At 37.3% G+C, this 14290-nt stretch overlaps 1 protein-coding gene across 4 annotated transcripts in view; it reads left to right on the top strand.

Moving 5' to 3' along the window:
* LOC122710336 (transcriptional regulator ERG homolog) overlaps positions 1-14290 on the top strand; it is a 68179-nt gene that overhangs the window by 51249 nt on the left and 2640 nt on the right. For 3 of the 4 annotated variants that reach the window (XM_043928114.1, XM_043928116.1, XM_043928113.1), the window contains 2 exons: positions 9718-9777; positions 12598-12835. In XM_043928114.1, coding sequence (XP_043784049.1) covers positions 9718-9777; positions 12598-12835 — 298 coding nt within the window. The remainder of the gene's footprint in view (positions 1-9717; positions 9778-12597; positions 12836-14290) is intronic. The other variant, XM_043928115.1, reaches the window with a different exon arrangement.

Genomic DNA, 14290 nt, shown 5'->3' with positions numbered 1-14290 from the left:
AAAAAAAAAAAAAAAAAAAAAAAAGCCATGAAATCGAACAAGCACATGAAACTCGATCTCTCGATCTCGATCTCGTTTCGTGATTCAAGTGGCACGGGACCGGTTGATAGACGTTGAACGACACACGGTTAAAGTGGAAACGCAATCGGTGCCCACCCCAACCCGGGAGGAATCGGAGATGAATACGGGCCGATACGAGGGGCGAGAGCGAGAGCGAGATAGAGAGAGAGATAGAGGAAGGGGGAGGGGGGAGGGGGAGTGGAACGCGGGCAGCGAAGCGTAAACGTGTCACGCATAGGCACGTGGCCCGCGCCGTGCCTGTATGACCACGGCGAGAAGGCACAATACTAGCCGACTTCGACTCCCTCGACCCCTCCAATATGTTATGTCGACTGTTCTTTCGGCTTCGGTTCCCACTCCTCCCCAACCGTTGTATCACCCGGAGGAATAATATTGTGGCTAAGATACCCGTGCCCGTGCCGCCTCGCTTCCCTTCGGTCAACCCTTCGAGAGTATATATGTATATATATATATATATATATCGTCGATTCCTGATATACGAATGTATCCATTACCTCACCTTTCGAGCGAGTAAATTAGATTTATTATTAATATTGGCGAAGAAGAGATTTGTGGAAAATTATATTTTCGAGGATAATTGGTCGTGGACCAATGAGGAATTATGGTCGTATCGAATTTGCGTGGGGATGTCCAGCAAGCTAATTTCTTGTTTAAGTTAATCTGTGTGGCGATAATAGGGCTAAATAATAATTTAGCATTGGCCAGTTTGGAATCCTTCCTCTCTCTCTCTCTCCTACTTCTCTTTTTTCCTTGCATTCAGTAAGAAACGTTTAATACCGTCGAATCGAATTCCGTTTAATATTATCCAATTACACTGATCAACGTAATCGTTCGTAGTATACATCGAAGCTGTGCTTATGGAACGCGATGATTTGCCGTCGCGGTGTCGTAATTGTTGCCCGATATAAAGCGAATCGATTCCTCGATAGAAAGAGGAAAGAAAAAAGAGAAGAAGGAAGGATACAATGGTGGAGGGAGGGGAAGAAGATCGGAGGCGGATTGAAAATCGAAACGCTATAATTCTATCAACGGCATTGTTTACCGGCGAAAAGAGGATCGCCGATCCGGCGGCGCCCATTTTTATTGTCGTAAATCTGGCAGCGCGAATGTGGTGGTCACGCGCCGTTTCCCGCTGACTTGTTGCCCACGAGTCCGTGTCCCTCGGGTATCCGTGGCCGTGGGCCACGAGCCTCGTGAACGAGACCCGTGCCAGAACTGGATCCGCTGGATCCGCTCGGTTCCCCGTACTTCCTGCCGTATCCACGCTCCCCCCTCCTGTCCACGGGCCAAAAAGTTCTCCTGATATCGTTACCGCAACGCAATCCTTACATCCCTCCAATCCAGACTTTTGCATATGTTCGAAATGTTTCGATTCGATCGACCGGACGAGAGATTGCATCGATTTTTTTTTTTTTTATGCGCCAAGAATGGCCGAATGTAAATTTAAACGTTCGATTATAATACGTAGAGAATATGAAACGTCGTTGAAACGTGCTCGGGAGATTGAGGGAAATACGCCGTTGAAGCTCCATTTTGTTTCGTCCCGATACCTCGATCGGTTGCCGAGATACGAGCATTTAAAGTAACGTGGTAAATAATAGGGTTTATGATTGGAGCGCGATCTATTATATTTTCTCCCGAGAAATGCGTACCACGCTCTTCTAGGATTCGCGTCTATCGCTTGTCCGATAGATCAGTGAGACGAGATACGAGTAAGCGATCAAAAATTACCTTTCTCTTTAGACGATAATATTTCGAGAACCAGAAGTCGTATCGAGATAAACGAAAAAGCGTTTCAAAGAGCAAGATTCCCCGCTTCTAACTATCGTTCACCCGTTGACAGAAAGTCACTATCTTCGGAGTTATAGCGGTTCAAAGTTTTTTTAATTTTAATAGAATTTAATCGGATTCAAAGTAACCGATTAAAAATCACTCTTCTCTTTAGACGACGATATCTCGGCAACCGAAAGTCGTATCGGGATAAACGAAAAAGCGTTTCAAAGAGCAAGATTCACCGCTTTTAATTATAGTTCGCGCGTTGACCGGAAGTTACAGCGACTCGAAGTTTTCCTTATTTTAAACGCTCTGTAATATATTTAACGTTTTTATTTATACGCGACTCGACACGAAAGAAGAAAGAATTTTGCAAGCTGTGGCGCTTTCGGGATTAAATAGGGGCGTGCTGATCCCTGCCACGGCTGCTACCTTACGAGCCACTCGTTTTCCAGCGGGCACGCTTAAAGGGTCGCGTGCTACGCTCGCTTGCTCATTATTACGCACCACACGGGCACCACCGTGATTTATGCCCGAAATAGGCACGAGACGGGTGTGTGTATGAGTCAGTGATACCACTTAAGGCCAAATCGCAGAGTGATGAATTGACTTATTGTCGGACGTAAATAAGCGGCGGGTGCCGGTGTTTTAACCTCGTTCAGATATGATTAACCCGATCGTTCTGGCCCGTGTGTACTGCACCCACTATAATATATATATATTAAATTATCCCGTTCGCCGTCGTTTTTTTAATTCCGAAAACCGGATGTTTTTGATCGATATTTATAGCGTCGTTACCAATTTCGACGCCATAACGTATTTTAATTTCAACTTATCAATTTATCATTATCTCAACTTACATTTCAAGGTTCTCATCTTCGATGATCTTTCCATTATTCTACAAAAAGAATTTCAATTAAAAGAGTCATCGCTGAAAAACTTTCTCTGAAAATTATATAATAATTACATTCCACTTTTAATTATCTTCACCGAATCGCCAAAACCTTACAGAATACGCTTTATTTATAATGGAAAAATTCAGCGATCGCTCGATCGTTATTGTAATTACACTTTCACACCGAGTAAGCGACTCCTCCTCTCTTTTACGAAAATTCCTCGTTTTCCTCCAATTTCACGATGAAATGAAAACGAGTCTATCCTCCTCTTATTCAAAAAATCGGGAACGAGATGAAAGAGATGTTTCGATTTGGGAAGACAAGGTCGAGACGGGATTTATCCCTTCTCTTTCCTTTCAGGGAAAATCCAGGAGCGTATAAAAGAGGTGCCGTGTAAAAATGGCGGGGAAGAGAAATTGCTCGAAACTGCGCGTATCGACGCTGGCTAGAAAACTGGTAGAGGTATGCATTTGGAAGTTGGCCAAAGTTTCGCCAAGTTTCCTCGGTGGCGGATGATTCCTCCTCCGTTGCTCGGGAGGCGGCATTGTAGGGAAGAGAACGGGCGAAGAGTGCAGCAGCTCGGAATAGCTCGGGTCCTTTGATCCTCCCTCGTCGATGCTACGTACGTCGCCTAACGGGATTACCCCGCCCCGGGTAATTGCTCGTGAATGCGCAGATATACGTGCGACAATGGGTGCACGTCAATTCGAGGTGACGTAACGCGCGTGTAACCGTCGATCGCTTCTGTTTGGCAGCTTTACTGACCTCTCCACCTTTCTTCGTTTCGTTTCGAAGTTTGAAATATGTCATTTTTCTTGATGGAGAATATAGGCGAAAAATTTGTTGACGAGCCAATAATTATCGTCGATGAATTCTGGCTCAACTTTCTTATTTTGTAAAATTTGAAATAACTTTTTTTGTTGGAGAATATAATCAAAAATTTGGAAAACTCTTGGAAATAATAATCCAATGTCGACTATTTAAAGTAGTAATGATATATGATCCCTCAACTTTCTTACTTCGATTCGTTTGAAATAAAGTTCGAAATAAGTCATTTTTGTTGGTGGAGAATATAGGCGAAAAATTTGTTGGCGAGGCAATAATTATCGTCGATGAATTTTGGCTCAATTTTCTTATTTTGTAAAATTGAGTTTTGTAAAATTTGAAATAACGTTTTTTGTTGGAGAATATAATCAAAAATTTGGAAAACTCTTGGAAATAATAATCCAATGTCGACTATTTAAAGTAGTAATGATATATGATCCCTCAACTTTCTTACTTCGATTCGTTTGAAATAAAGTTCGAAATAAGTCATTTTTGTTGGTGGAGAATATAGGTGAAAAGTTTGTTGATGATGATAATTATCATGTCAATGATTTTTGTCTCAATCTTTCTTATTTCGTTTCGTAAAATTTGAAATAACTTTTGTTGCTTGTTGTTAAAGAATACAATAAAAAATTTGGAAAAGTTTTTAAACAATGATGATCCAATATCGATAATTTAAAACAGATCGTCGATGAATTCTGGCTCAACTTTCTTATTTTGTAAAATTTGAAATAACTTTTTTTGTTGGAGAATATAATCAAAAATTTGGAAAACTCTTGTAAATAATAATCCAATGTCGACAATTTAAAAGCAGTAATGATATACAATCCCTAAATTTTCTTCATTTTTTAAAGTTTGAAATAACTCACTTTTATCGTTGGAGAATATAATCAAAAATTTGGAAAACTTTTTTAAATAATAATCTAATGATGATAATTTAATGCAGTAATGATGTAACCGTTGATGATTTCTGACCTCTCAACTTTCTTCAACTTTTGCTGTTGAAGAATATAGTCGAAAACTTTTTTAAAAAATGACGATCCAATAACCGTCGATGACTTTTGTCTCAACTTTCTTACTTCGTTTCGTAAAGTTTGAAATAACTCACTTTCATTATTGAAGAATATAATAAAAAATTTTAAAAACTCTTGTAAATAATAATCCAATGTAATGATATACAACCCCTAAACTTTCTTACTTCCTTTCATTAAACTTAAAAGTTAAAAGTCTTAAGTCTCACTTTCATTGCTAGAGAATCTACTCAAAAGTTAGCAAAACTAATCTTAACTTAGAACAGGAGAAATTAAATAACAAAAGAAAATTAATAACAATCCGTGGACAATGTTCGATTGACTCCCCTTCCAAAACAATCCTTCCCAATCGACCAAAATCCAAGAATTCTTCCTTATTCTTACATTTACAGTTTCAACCCACGTTTGTGAAACACTATGACAATTACGCACAGCGAATGTAATTTATATTGCACGAAACAGCTGGAACAAGGATGCAAATGAGATAGCGGTTGGACAGGTGTTGGTCGTTAACCACCGAATGCAACACCGTGCGTTTCTTTCACCACGATTTTTCATATCTGTTCCTCACAAAATTTTTCGCGTCCCAAATCGATACGAATTGAAACACGTATCCAGACACGTATCGCGTACGATAACACTTTTGCTCGATGGAACTGGAGGAAAGGAGGGGGGGAAGGAGGTTTAAAGAACTCTGCGACGTTGTCAAGATGGAGGACAGTTCGCCAGCCCCACGGCTGATTGTGCGCGGCCGGACCCTCCGCTATCTGGACCCGAGGCGTTGCATCCCTCAACCCTCAAGATTGTCGCGCGTCCCAATCAGAGACTAAATCAAATTGTTTAACACCAACTGCCATTTAGAGGCAGCATCTGCCTCTGCACAATCAAACTGCAGGATTCCTAGGATGCTTCGACTGGGGAAAAGGAGGGGGGAGGAAAGAAAGGAAAACAAAATCGATCCGCTCGGATTGGTAGAAATGTCTTAACTCCGGTGTTGCATCCGTTTTCATCCGTCGAAACCGTTCGATTTATTTTCCTTCTTTCTTCGTTCAAGTTTTGTTTTTTTTTTTTTTTTTTAAGTTTTTTTAAAGTTCTGCTAATTTTTTTTCACCGACTCGAACATCAATTTCCAAATAGGGAATGGGGAAATTAATTCAAAAAATTGTGATGGTAGCTTGAATTAGTAGGTCTTCAAGTATTTCAATCTTCAAGTATTTCATCATGGATTTATTTGTTCTCGTTGAAATTTGTTTTTTTAAAAAAGAAATATTTTTCATCGACTCGATCAATTTCGAAATGGGAAAATAAAAATAATTCACTTGTGATGGTAACTAAAAATAAGTCTTCAAGCATTGCACGTGTGTTATCGTCGTATCGTGTATATTATTTAAAATATTTTTAAAAAAACTTTGTAATCAAAATTCTGCTAATTTTTCTCATCGACGCCTTTTTCTTTTTTTTTTTTTTTTTCGTTCGTTTCAAAACTCAAAACTCAAAGTTATGGAATAGATTTTCCAAGAATAAAAAAGAGGAAGAAGAAGAAGAAAATAAAGGAATAAACGAATATCAAAGAGCCACGGCCTCTAGAGGCTCGCCAATTCCCCACCGATTACCACGTTTCGACGGTTTTCGGGGCAACGAGAAGATGAAACCGATAACGCGATACCGGACGGGGACAGGGAGGGGGCGATTTCCCGTAACGAGAGCATATAACGAGGCGAAATTAAGGGGCATTGTGCCTTAAACAGATTGCACGGTGGCGCGAACGTGACCGGTGGCCATGTTTCCCCGTTGCTCGCAGCATATATATATATATATACGTATATAGCGTCCACCAAAGCCTCGTTCACGATTAGTCGTGTTTGCCTTCCTTGCTACTTATCTCGATAATCGAGTTCGAGTAATCTGCGCGTCTTCGAGCGAACATCGTAGTAACGAATATCGAATATCGAGCAATGTTTCTCGCTTTCAATCACCATAAAAAATCGTACGTATCTCTATTATCTTCGGAGATACAGCGGTTTTAAAATTATTCTAAAGACTCCAAAATTTTCTCTTCTTTATATGATTATAGCATTTGAATCCCTTGTTGCAGATTAATCAATGAAAATTGAGTCTAAAGAGCAATGTTTCTCGCTTCCAATCACCATAGAAAGTCGCACATATCTCTATTATCTTCGGAGATATAAATGAAAATTGAGTTTGAAAATTATCTAATTCTAAAGATTCCAAAATTTCATCTTCTTTATACGATCATAGCGTTTGAATCCCTTGTTGCAGATTAATCAATGAAAATTGAGTTTAAAGAGCAATGTTTCCTGTTTCCAACCACCATAAAAAATCGTATGTATTTTTATTATTTTCTGAGATATAGCGGTTTACACAATTCTAAAGATTCAAAAATTTCGTTTTTTTTGTACGATCATAGCATTTGAACTCCTTGTCATAGATTAACCAATGAAAATTGAGTCTAAAGAGCAATGTTTTCTGCTTCCAACTACTACAAAAAATTGTACGTATCTCTATTATTTTCGGAGATATAGCCGTTTTAAGATTATCCAATTCTAAAGATTCCAAAATTTTCTCTTTTTTGTACGATTATAGCGTTTGAACCCCTTGTTGTAGATTAACCAATGAAAATTGAGTTTAAAGAGCAATGTTTCCTGCTTCCAATCACCATAAAAAGTCGCACATATCTCTATTATCTTCGGAGATATAGCCGTTTGAAAATTACCTAATTCTAAAAATTCAAAAATTTTCTCTTTTTTGTACGATTATAGCGTTTGAACCCCTTGTCGTAGATTAACCAATGAAAATTGAGTCTAAAGAGCAATGTTTCCTGTTTCCAACCACCATAAAAAATCGTATGTATTTTTATTATTTTCTGAGATATAGCGGTTTACGCAATTCTAAAGATTCAAAAATTTCGTTTTTTTTGTACGACCATAGCGTTTGAACCCCTTTTCGTAAATTAATCAATGAAAATTGAGTTTAAAGAGCAATGTTTCCTGCTTCCAACCACCATAAAAAGTCGCACATATCTCTATTATCTTCGGAGATATAGCCGTTTGAAAATTACCTAATTCTAAAAATTCCAAAATTTTCTCTTCTTTATACGATCATAGCATTTGAATCCCTTGTTGCAGATTAATCAATGAAAATTGAGTTTAAAGAGCAATGTTTCCTGTTTCCAACCACCATAAAAAATCGTATGTATTTTTATTATTTTCTGAGATATAGCGGTTTGAAAATTACCTAATTCTAAAGATTCCAAAATTTTCTCTTTTTTGTACGATTATAGCGTTTGAACCCCTTGTTGTAGATTAACCAATGAAAATTGAGTTTAAAGAGCAATGTTTCCCCTTCCAATCACCATAAAAAGTCGCACATATCTCTATTATCTTCGGAGATATAGCCGTTTGAAAATTACCTAATTCTAAAAATTCCAAAATTTTCTCTTTTTTGTACAATTATAGCATTTAAATCCTTTGTTGTAAATTAATCAATGAAAATTGAGTTTAAAGAGCAATGTTTCCCCTTCCAACCACCATAAAAAATCGCACATATCTCTATTATCTTCGGAGATATAGCCGTTTGAAAATTACTTAATTCTAAAAATTCCAAAATTTTCTCTTTTTTGTACGATTATAGCGTTTGAACCCCTTGTTGTAGATTAACCAATGAAAATTGAGTTTAAAGAGCAATGTTTCCCCTTCCAATCACTACAAAAAATCGTATATATCTTTATTATTTTCGGAGATATAGCAAAGTATATGTGATTCTAAAGATTCAAAAATTTTCTCTTTTTTGTACAATTATAGCGTTTGAACCCCTTATCGTAGATTAACCAATGAAAATTGAGTTTAAAGAGCAATGTTTCTCGCTTCAAATCACCACAAAAAATCGTATGCATTTTTATTATCTTCGAAAATACAACGGTTTAAAATTTATGCAATTCTAAAGATTCCAAAATTTCCTTTTCTTTATACGTTTGAACCCCTTGTCGTAAATTAACCAATGAAAATTGAGTCTAAAGAGCAATGTTTCCCGCTTCCAATCACCACAAAAAATACGTATCTTTAATATTTTCGAAGATACAGCTGTTTTATAATTATTCAAAAGATTCCAAAATTTTCTCTTCTTTGTACAATTATAGCGTTTGAATCTCTTGTCATATATTAACCAATGAAAATTGAGTCTAAGAAGCAATGTTTCTCGCGTCCAACCACCACAAAAAATCGTACGTACCTCTATCTCATCTTCTCTATCATACATACATACAGTGGTTTTAAAATTATTCTAAAGACTCCAAAATTTTCTCTTCCTTGTACGACCATAGCGTTTCAACCCCTTTCCGTACGTTTCCTGCTTACAATCACCACAAAAAATCGTACGTATCTCTATTGTTATATATCTATATAGCGGTTTAAAATTTAACCAATTTTAAAGATTCCAAAATTTCCTCCTCTTTATTTTGAACCCCTTGTCGTAGAACCAATATGAAATCACTTGAGACACTAGCTAGAAAATTTTGCAAAGGAGAAATAAGGAAGAAAGATACTCGTGAAGCAAACAATTTCTCCTTTCCTCTCCTGTTTCATCTTTCTTTCACAAATTATTCCAAATTATACCGTTGTTCGCACACGAATATAACGATGCAACGAATACGATGCGAATAACGTGTGTTGCGAGGGATTGGATGCACGTATGTACGCGCGTAATGTAGGAACAGCGGAGAAGAATTGGAAGGGGTGCGGTGATAAGGCGATGGCAAAAGGCAACGGAACGTGGATGGAAGGGGGGAGAAACGTATACGTACCACTCAGCCCCGTGTTTGCCTACACGGAAATCCTCTCTAACGGATTCTAACGCTCGACCGAGCTTGTTCACTTTTTCATCTTCGATGAACCGACGATTTTCCCCTTCTTTCTTTCTTTCTTTCTTTCTTTCTGAACGGGGCCTTTTCTTCCGTTCACTTCTCGCTTTCGTTCAGAATATTTATTTTCCTTTATTTTTAATCAGGGGTTTTTAATTAGAATTTTAAGATTAGGAGTGGATCGAGGTTAATAAGCTAAGCGTTGATTTATTAAAGTTAATCTCTCCTATTTCAGGGTACGGAAGCAGCTTATCCAAATCGGCATTGGACACGCACACCCACCTCAGGCAGCCTGGTATGTAGTAGGTAGATATTTTTCAGAAGTTAAAGCATCTACATCTCTTTCTTGGCGGTCCATTCCGAGTGATGGGAAGGGAAAGGTGAAGAATATCGTTGAGACGAATCGGAAGCGAGAAAATAAAAATTAAAATTAATTTAGGGATAGTTTCCAAAGATTTCATCTAACCGAGAGGGGGTTCCATCAAAGCCGATTCTTTACACTGGAGCAATTGCACGGAACGACCTTCGCGATTATTACACTATTCGCCACTAATCACGCAAACTCCCCTCCCCCCCTCCCTAATCGGAACCTTTTCACCGCCACGCCCGAAAATTACTCCTTCCTCGGTCGGTCCTTGATCGATATAGGTTTGAATAAATGGGGAGAGGGAAGCTCTCTCTCCCTCCCCCGTTGTTGTTGCACGAGCATTTTAAATAATTACTAAAATCTAAACCGCCTGAAACAAAATTATTCGTATTACAGGAAGGAATAATTTAACGAATCTAAAGAAAAAAGCGATTCGATGAAGGTAAGACAGCGAGTACAGAAGAGAGGAAACCGAATCGATTTATTGATAATCTTGTTGGATTTGTAATTTTCATTGGAGAAAGAGAATTGGAGAGGATTATGGCGATAGATTTTTGGTGGTTGGTCGAATGAAAAGAAAAAGAGGAAAGAAAAATTGTGACGTTTCGGTATTTTCTGTTCGGGTGGATGCCCGCCTCCCCCCACCCCTTTGGCCCCTGCTCGCCAGATAAATGGGTGTACCGCGCCCCTTCCCATTATTAACTTGTAAGTGAATTACCGTTCGATCGAAAGGCGATCACTCCGCCACGCATTTCAGGGGATTCATCCGGCGAAACGACCTTTGAGGTCCGCCAATTCGCCAACCATCATCCCACCCCATCCACGCGCGTCTGTCCCCTATCATAATCGGGCAAAATGTATTTTTATGGGAGCCGAGACGGAATAGACAAGGATTGTATTATATAGTTTCCGCCGTTCTTTTCCTTTTTCTTTCCCTCTCCTTGGGTTCCAGTATAGGATTCGTCCCTTCGATACCGATCGAGCTGTCTCTGTCGATAATTTACCAACAATTATTCCGTACGAATGGAAAGTGGAATCGAGGTTAAGTTTTGAAATCTTTATCTTTGTCTGAATTATTTTTTGTATATATTCTTTTTATTTTTCGCTTTGGGAAAGGAATTGAGTTTCTTTCAGATTTTTATGTTACGAAACGGAAAAGAGAATTTTGGCCGCGTTTCGGCTTATATTATATATATCGGTCGGAACGCGAATGCTCAGTTTAACGGTGTTCGCTCTCTCGCGAGAGGACATTCCGTGTACGCCCTTTGAACCACTCCGTCGTTCGTTCCCTCAATTGAAATTATTATGATCCAAACGAACTCTATTCTATTGTAGGGTTGCGATTATATCCTTTTGTACGGTTGTAGGGCACTCCAGGTTCTGAGCAGTAGCGAACGACGGTGATGACGCATTGTAAGGCTTTTAAAGGGCGATACAGGGAGCACTGGGAAACAACCGTGTAATGGATAGGTATATACGTTCGGGGGAAATAGCGAAGAAAGGAGAGAGAACGAAAAATTACTCGAGTTTTTTTTCTTTTCTTTTCTTTTTTTTTTTTTTTTTTTTCACGTTTCGTGAATTCGATCGAATTAAAATATCTAGAATTTTTCCTTCGACAAGCATTACGCACACTTTTTAAAAGATGATAAGAAATTTCAATTTGAAGAATCGTAATTAAAACGTCCTATCTAGAATTTTTTCCAAATTTCGTCGTAACTCGTTTTGAAATTCTATGGATATTCGAATCGAGGAGGGGAGTATTAAAAATTATTTGAAGAATCGTAATTAAAACATCCTATTTAGAATTTTTTCCAATTTTTTCCAAATACTATTCGATATTCGAATCGAGGAGAGGAGTATTAAAATTTATTTGGAGAATCGTAATAAAACATCATATCTAGAATTTTTTTCCAATTTTTTCCAAATACTATTTGAAGACGAGTATTAAAATTTATTTGGAGAATCGTAATAAAATATTCTATCTAGAATTTTTTTCCAATTTCGTTGTAACGTTTCGAAATTCTATGGATATTCGAATCGAGGAGAGGAATATTAAAATTTATTTAAAGAATCGTAATTAAAATAATTAAAATATCCTATCTAGAATTTTTTTCAAATTTTTTCCAAATATTATGGATATTTGAATCGAGAAGACGAGTATTAAAATTTATTTGGAGAATCGTGTTCATGGAAATTTGCATTAAAAAATTTGCATTTGAATGGTAATTAAAATATCCTATCTAGAATTTTTTCCAAATTTTTTCCAAATACTATTATATTCGAATCGAGGAGGGGAGTATTAAAATTTATTTGGAGAATCGTAATAAAACATCCTATCTAGAATTTTTTCCAAATACTATGGATATTTGGATCGAGGAGAGGAGTATTAAAATTTATTTGAGAATCGTGGAAATTTGCATTAACGTTGGATGGTAATTAAAATATCCTATCTAGAATTTTTTCCAAATTTTCTATCTAGAATTTTTTTTCAAATTTTTTCCAAATATCCATAATATTCCATAGTATCGAGGAGAGGAGTATTAAAATTTATTTGAGAATCGTGGAAATTTGCATTAACGTTGGTAATGGTAATTAAAACATCCTATCTAGAATTTTTCCAAATCTCATCGTTTGGAAATTTTGTGGATATGTATAATATAAGCGAGGAGGATACATAATTTATTCGGAGGATAAACAAAGAGATTGGATGGTGAATTACGGCTCGGGCTCTCTCTCCAAATGTTCTAGATCCCTATCAAATGTTCGGAGCGACGAGCAGTCGGCTCGCGAGCTCCGGTTCCGGTCAGATTCAGCTGTGGCAATTTTTACTCGAGCTACTGTCGGATTCGAGCAACGCCGCGTGCATTACGTGGGAAGGAACCAACGGGGAATTCAAGTTGACTGACCCCGACGAGGTGGCGAGACGTTGGGGCGAAAGGAAGTCCAAGCCTAATATGAATTATGACAAATTGTCGAGGGCTTTAAGGTGAGTGATGCCCCTTATAATCCTTCTCTCTCTACGCCTCTCATCCTGCAAACATTTCTTTTTTTTTTTTTTTTTCCATTGAAACGAAACAAATTTTTATTTTCGTTGCGGCTATCATTTCGCTCTTCCTTTATTCATATTTTCGCACAACGCTTACTCGTCATCGAATTAAACCGCCATTCTTATAATTCTTCCAGTGGAGCCATTCATTTCTGCGGTCCAAAATTTGGAATTACGATACTTTTCGAATTGTTAAAATTATTTTTTACCTCGATTTCCTTCATCATTGCATCGTTTTGTAATCGCCATTCGTACGTATTATAATTCTTTTAGTGGAGCCATTCATTTCTGTAATCGATAATTTGTAATTACGATACTTTTCGAATTGTTAAAATTATTTTTTACCTCGATTTCCTTCATTATTGTATCGTTTTGTAATCGCCATTCGTACGTATTATAATTTTTTTAGTGGAGCCATTCATTTCTGTAATCGATAATTTGTAATTACGATACTTTTCGAATTGTTAAAATTATTTTTTACTTCGATTTCCTTCATCATTGCATCGTTTTGTAATCGCCATTCGTATGTATTATAATTCTTCCAGTGGAGCCATCTGTAATCGAAAATGTACGATATAATTACGATACTTTTCGAATTGTTAAAATTATTTCTTACTTTGATTTTTTTCATCGTTGTATCGCCATTCGTACGTATTATAATTCTTTTAATGGAGCCATTCATTTCTGTAATCGAAAATTTGCAATTACGATACTTTTCGAGTTATTAAAATTATTTTTTACCTCGATTTTTTTCATCATTGCATCGTTTTGTAATTTATCGAGCGATTAAACCTCGATTTGTACGTATTAAAATTCTTTCAGTAGAATCATTTACTTCTATGATCCAAAATTTGCGATACTTTTCGAATTATTTAAATTACTTTTCACCTCGATTTCCTTTATATCATTTTATAATTTATGTAGAGCGCGCGATTAAACTTGATACGTATTATAATTCTTCCAATGGATCCATTCACTTCTGTCAAATCCAAAATTTGCAATTACGAGAAACGGAGAGGAAGGGATACTTTTCGAATTATATAAATTACTTTTCACCTCTATTTATCGTTGCATCGTTTTCAAATTTATCGAGAGCCTTAATTAATCGAGCGCGCGCGATTAAACCGCGCGATTCGTACGTTAAAATTCCCACTGAAAAAGGAAAGAAAGAAAGAAAGAGAGAGAGAGAGAGCGAAAAAAACGCAGGCGAGAAACGTCAATATTTAACGGGTAGACGTGGAAGTATCCGGAGAGAAAGTAAATTCGTTGAACGAAAGGACGGTGGCGCGCAGCGATTGCGCGGGGAAGCCAGAAGGGGGAGAGAAATTTCAATCACCGACAGTCAGACCGACGGCAGACGCGGCTATTATTTTTCGATCAGATCGACTGATTATA

This window comes from Apis laboriosa, unplaced genomic scaffold (genome assembly GCF_014066325.1).
Source record: "Apis laboriosa isolate Shangri-la unplaced genomic scaffold, ASM1406632v1 scaffold14551_cov152, whole genome shotgun sequence".
Taxonomy (NCBI): domain Eukaryota; kingdom Metazoa; phylum Arthropoda; class Insecta; order Hymenoptera; family Apidae; genus Apis; species Apis laboriosa.
Note: the sequence above shows the minus strand (reverse complement) of the source record. Positions and strands in the feature narration are given on the sequence as shown.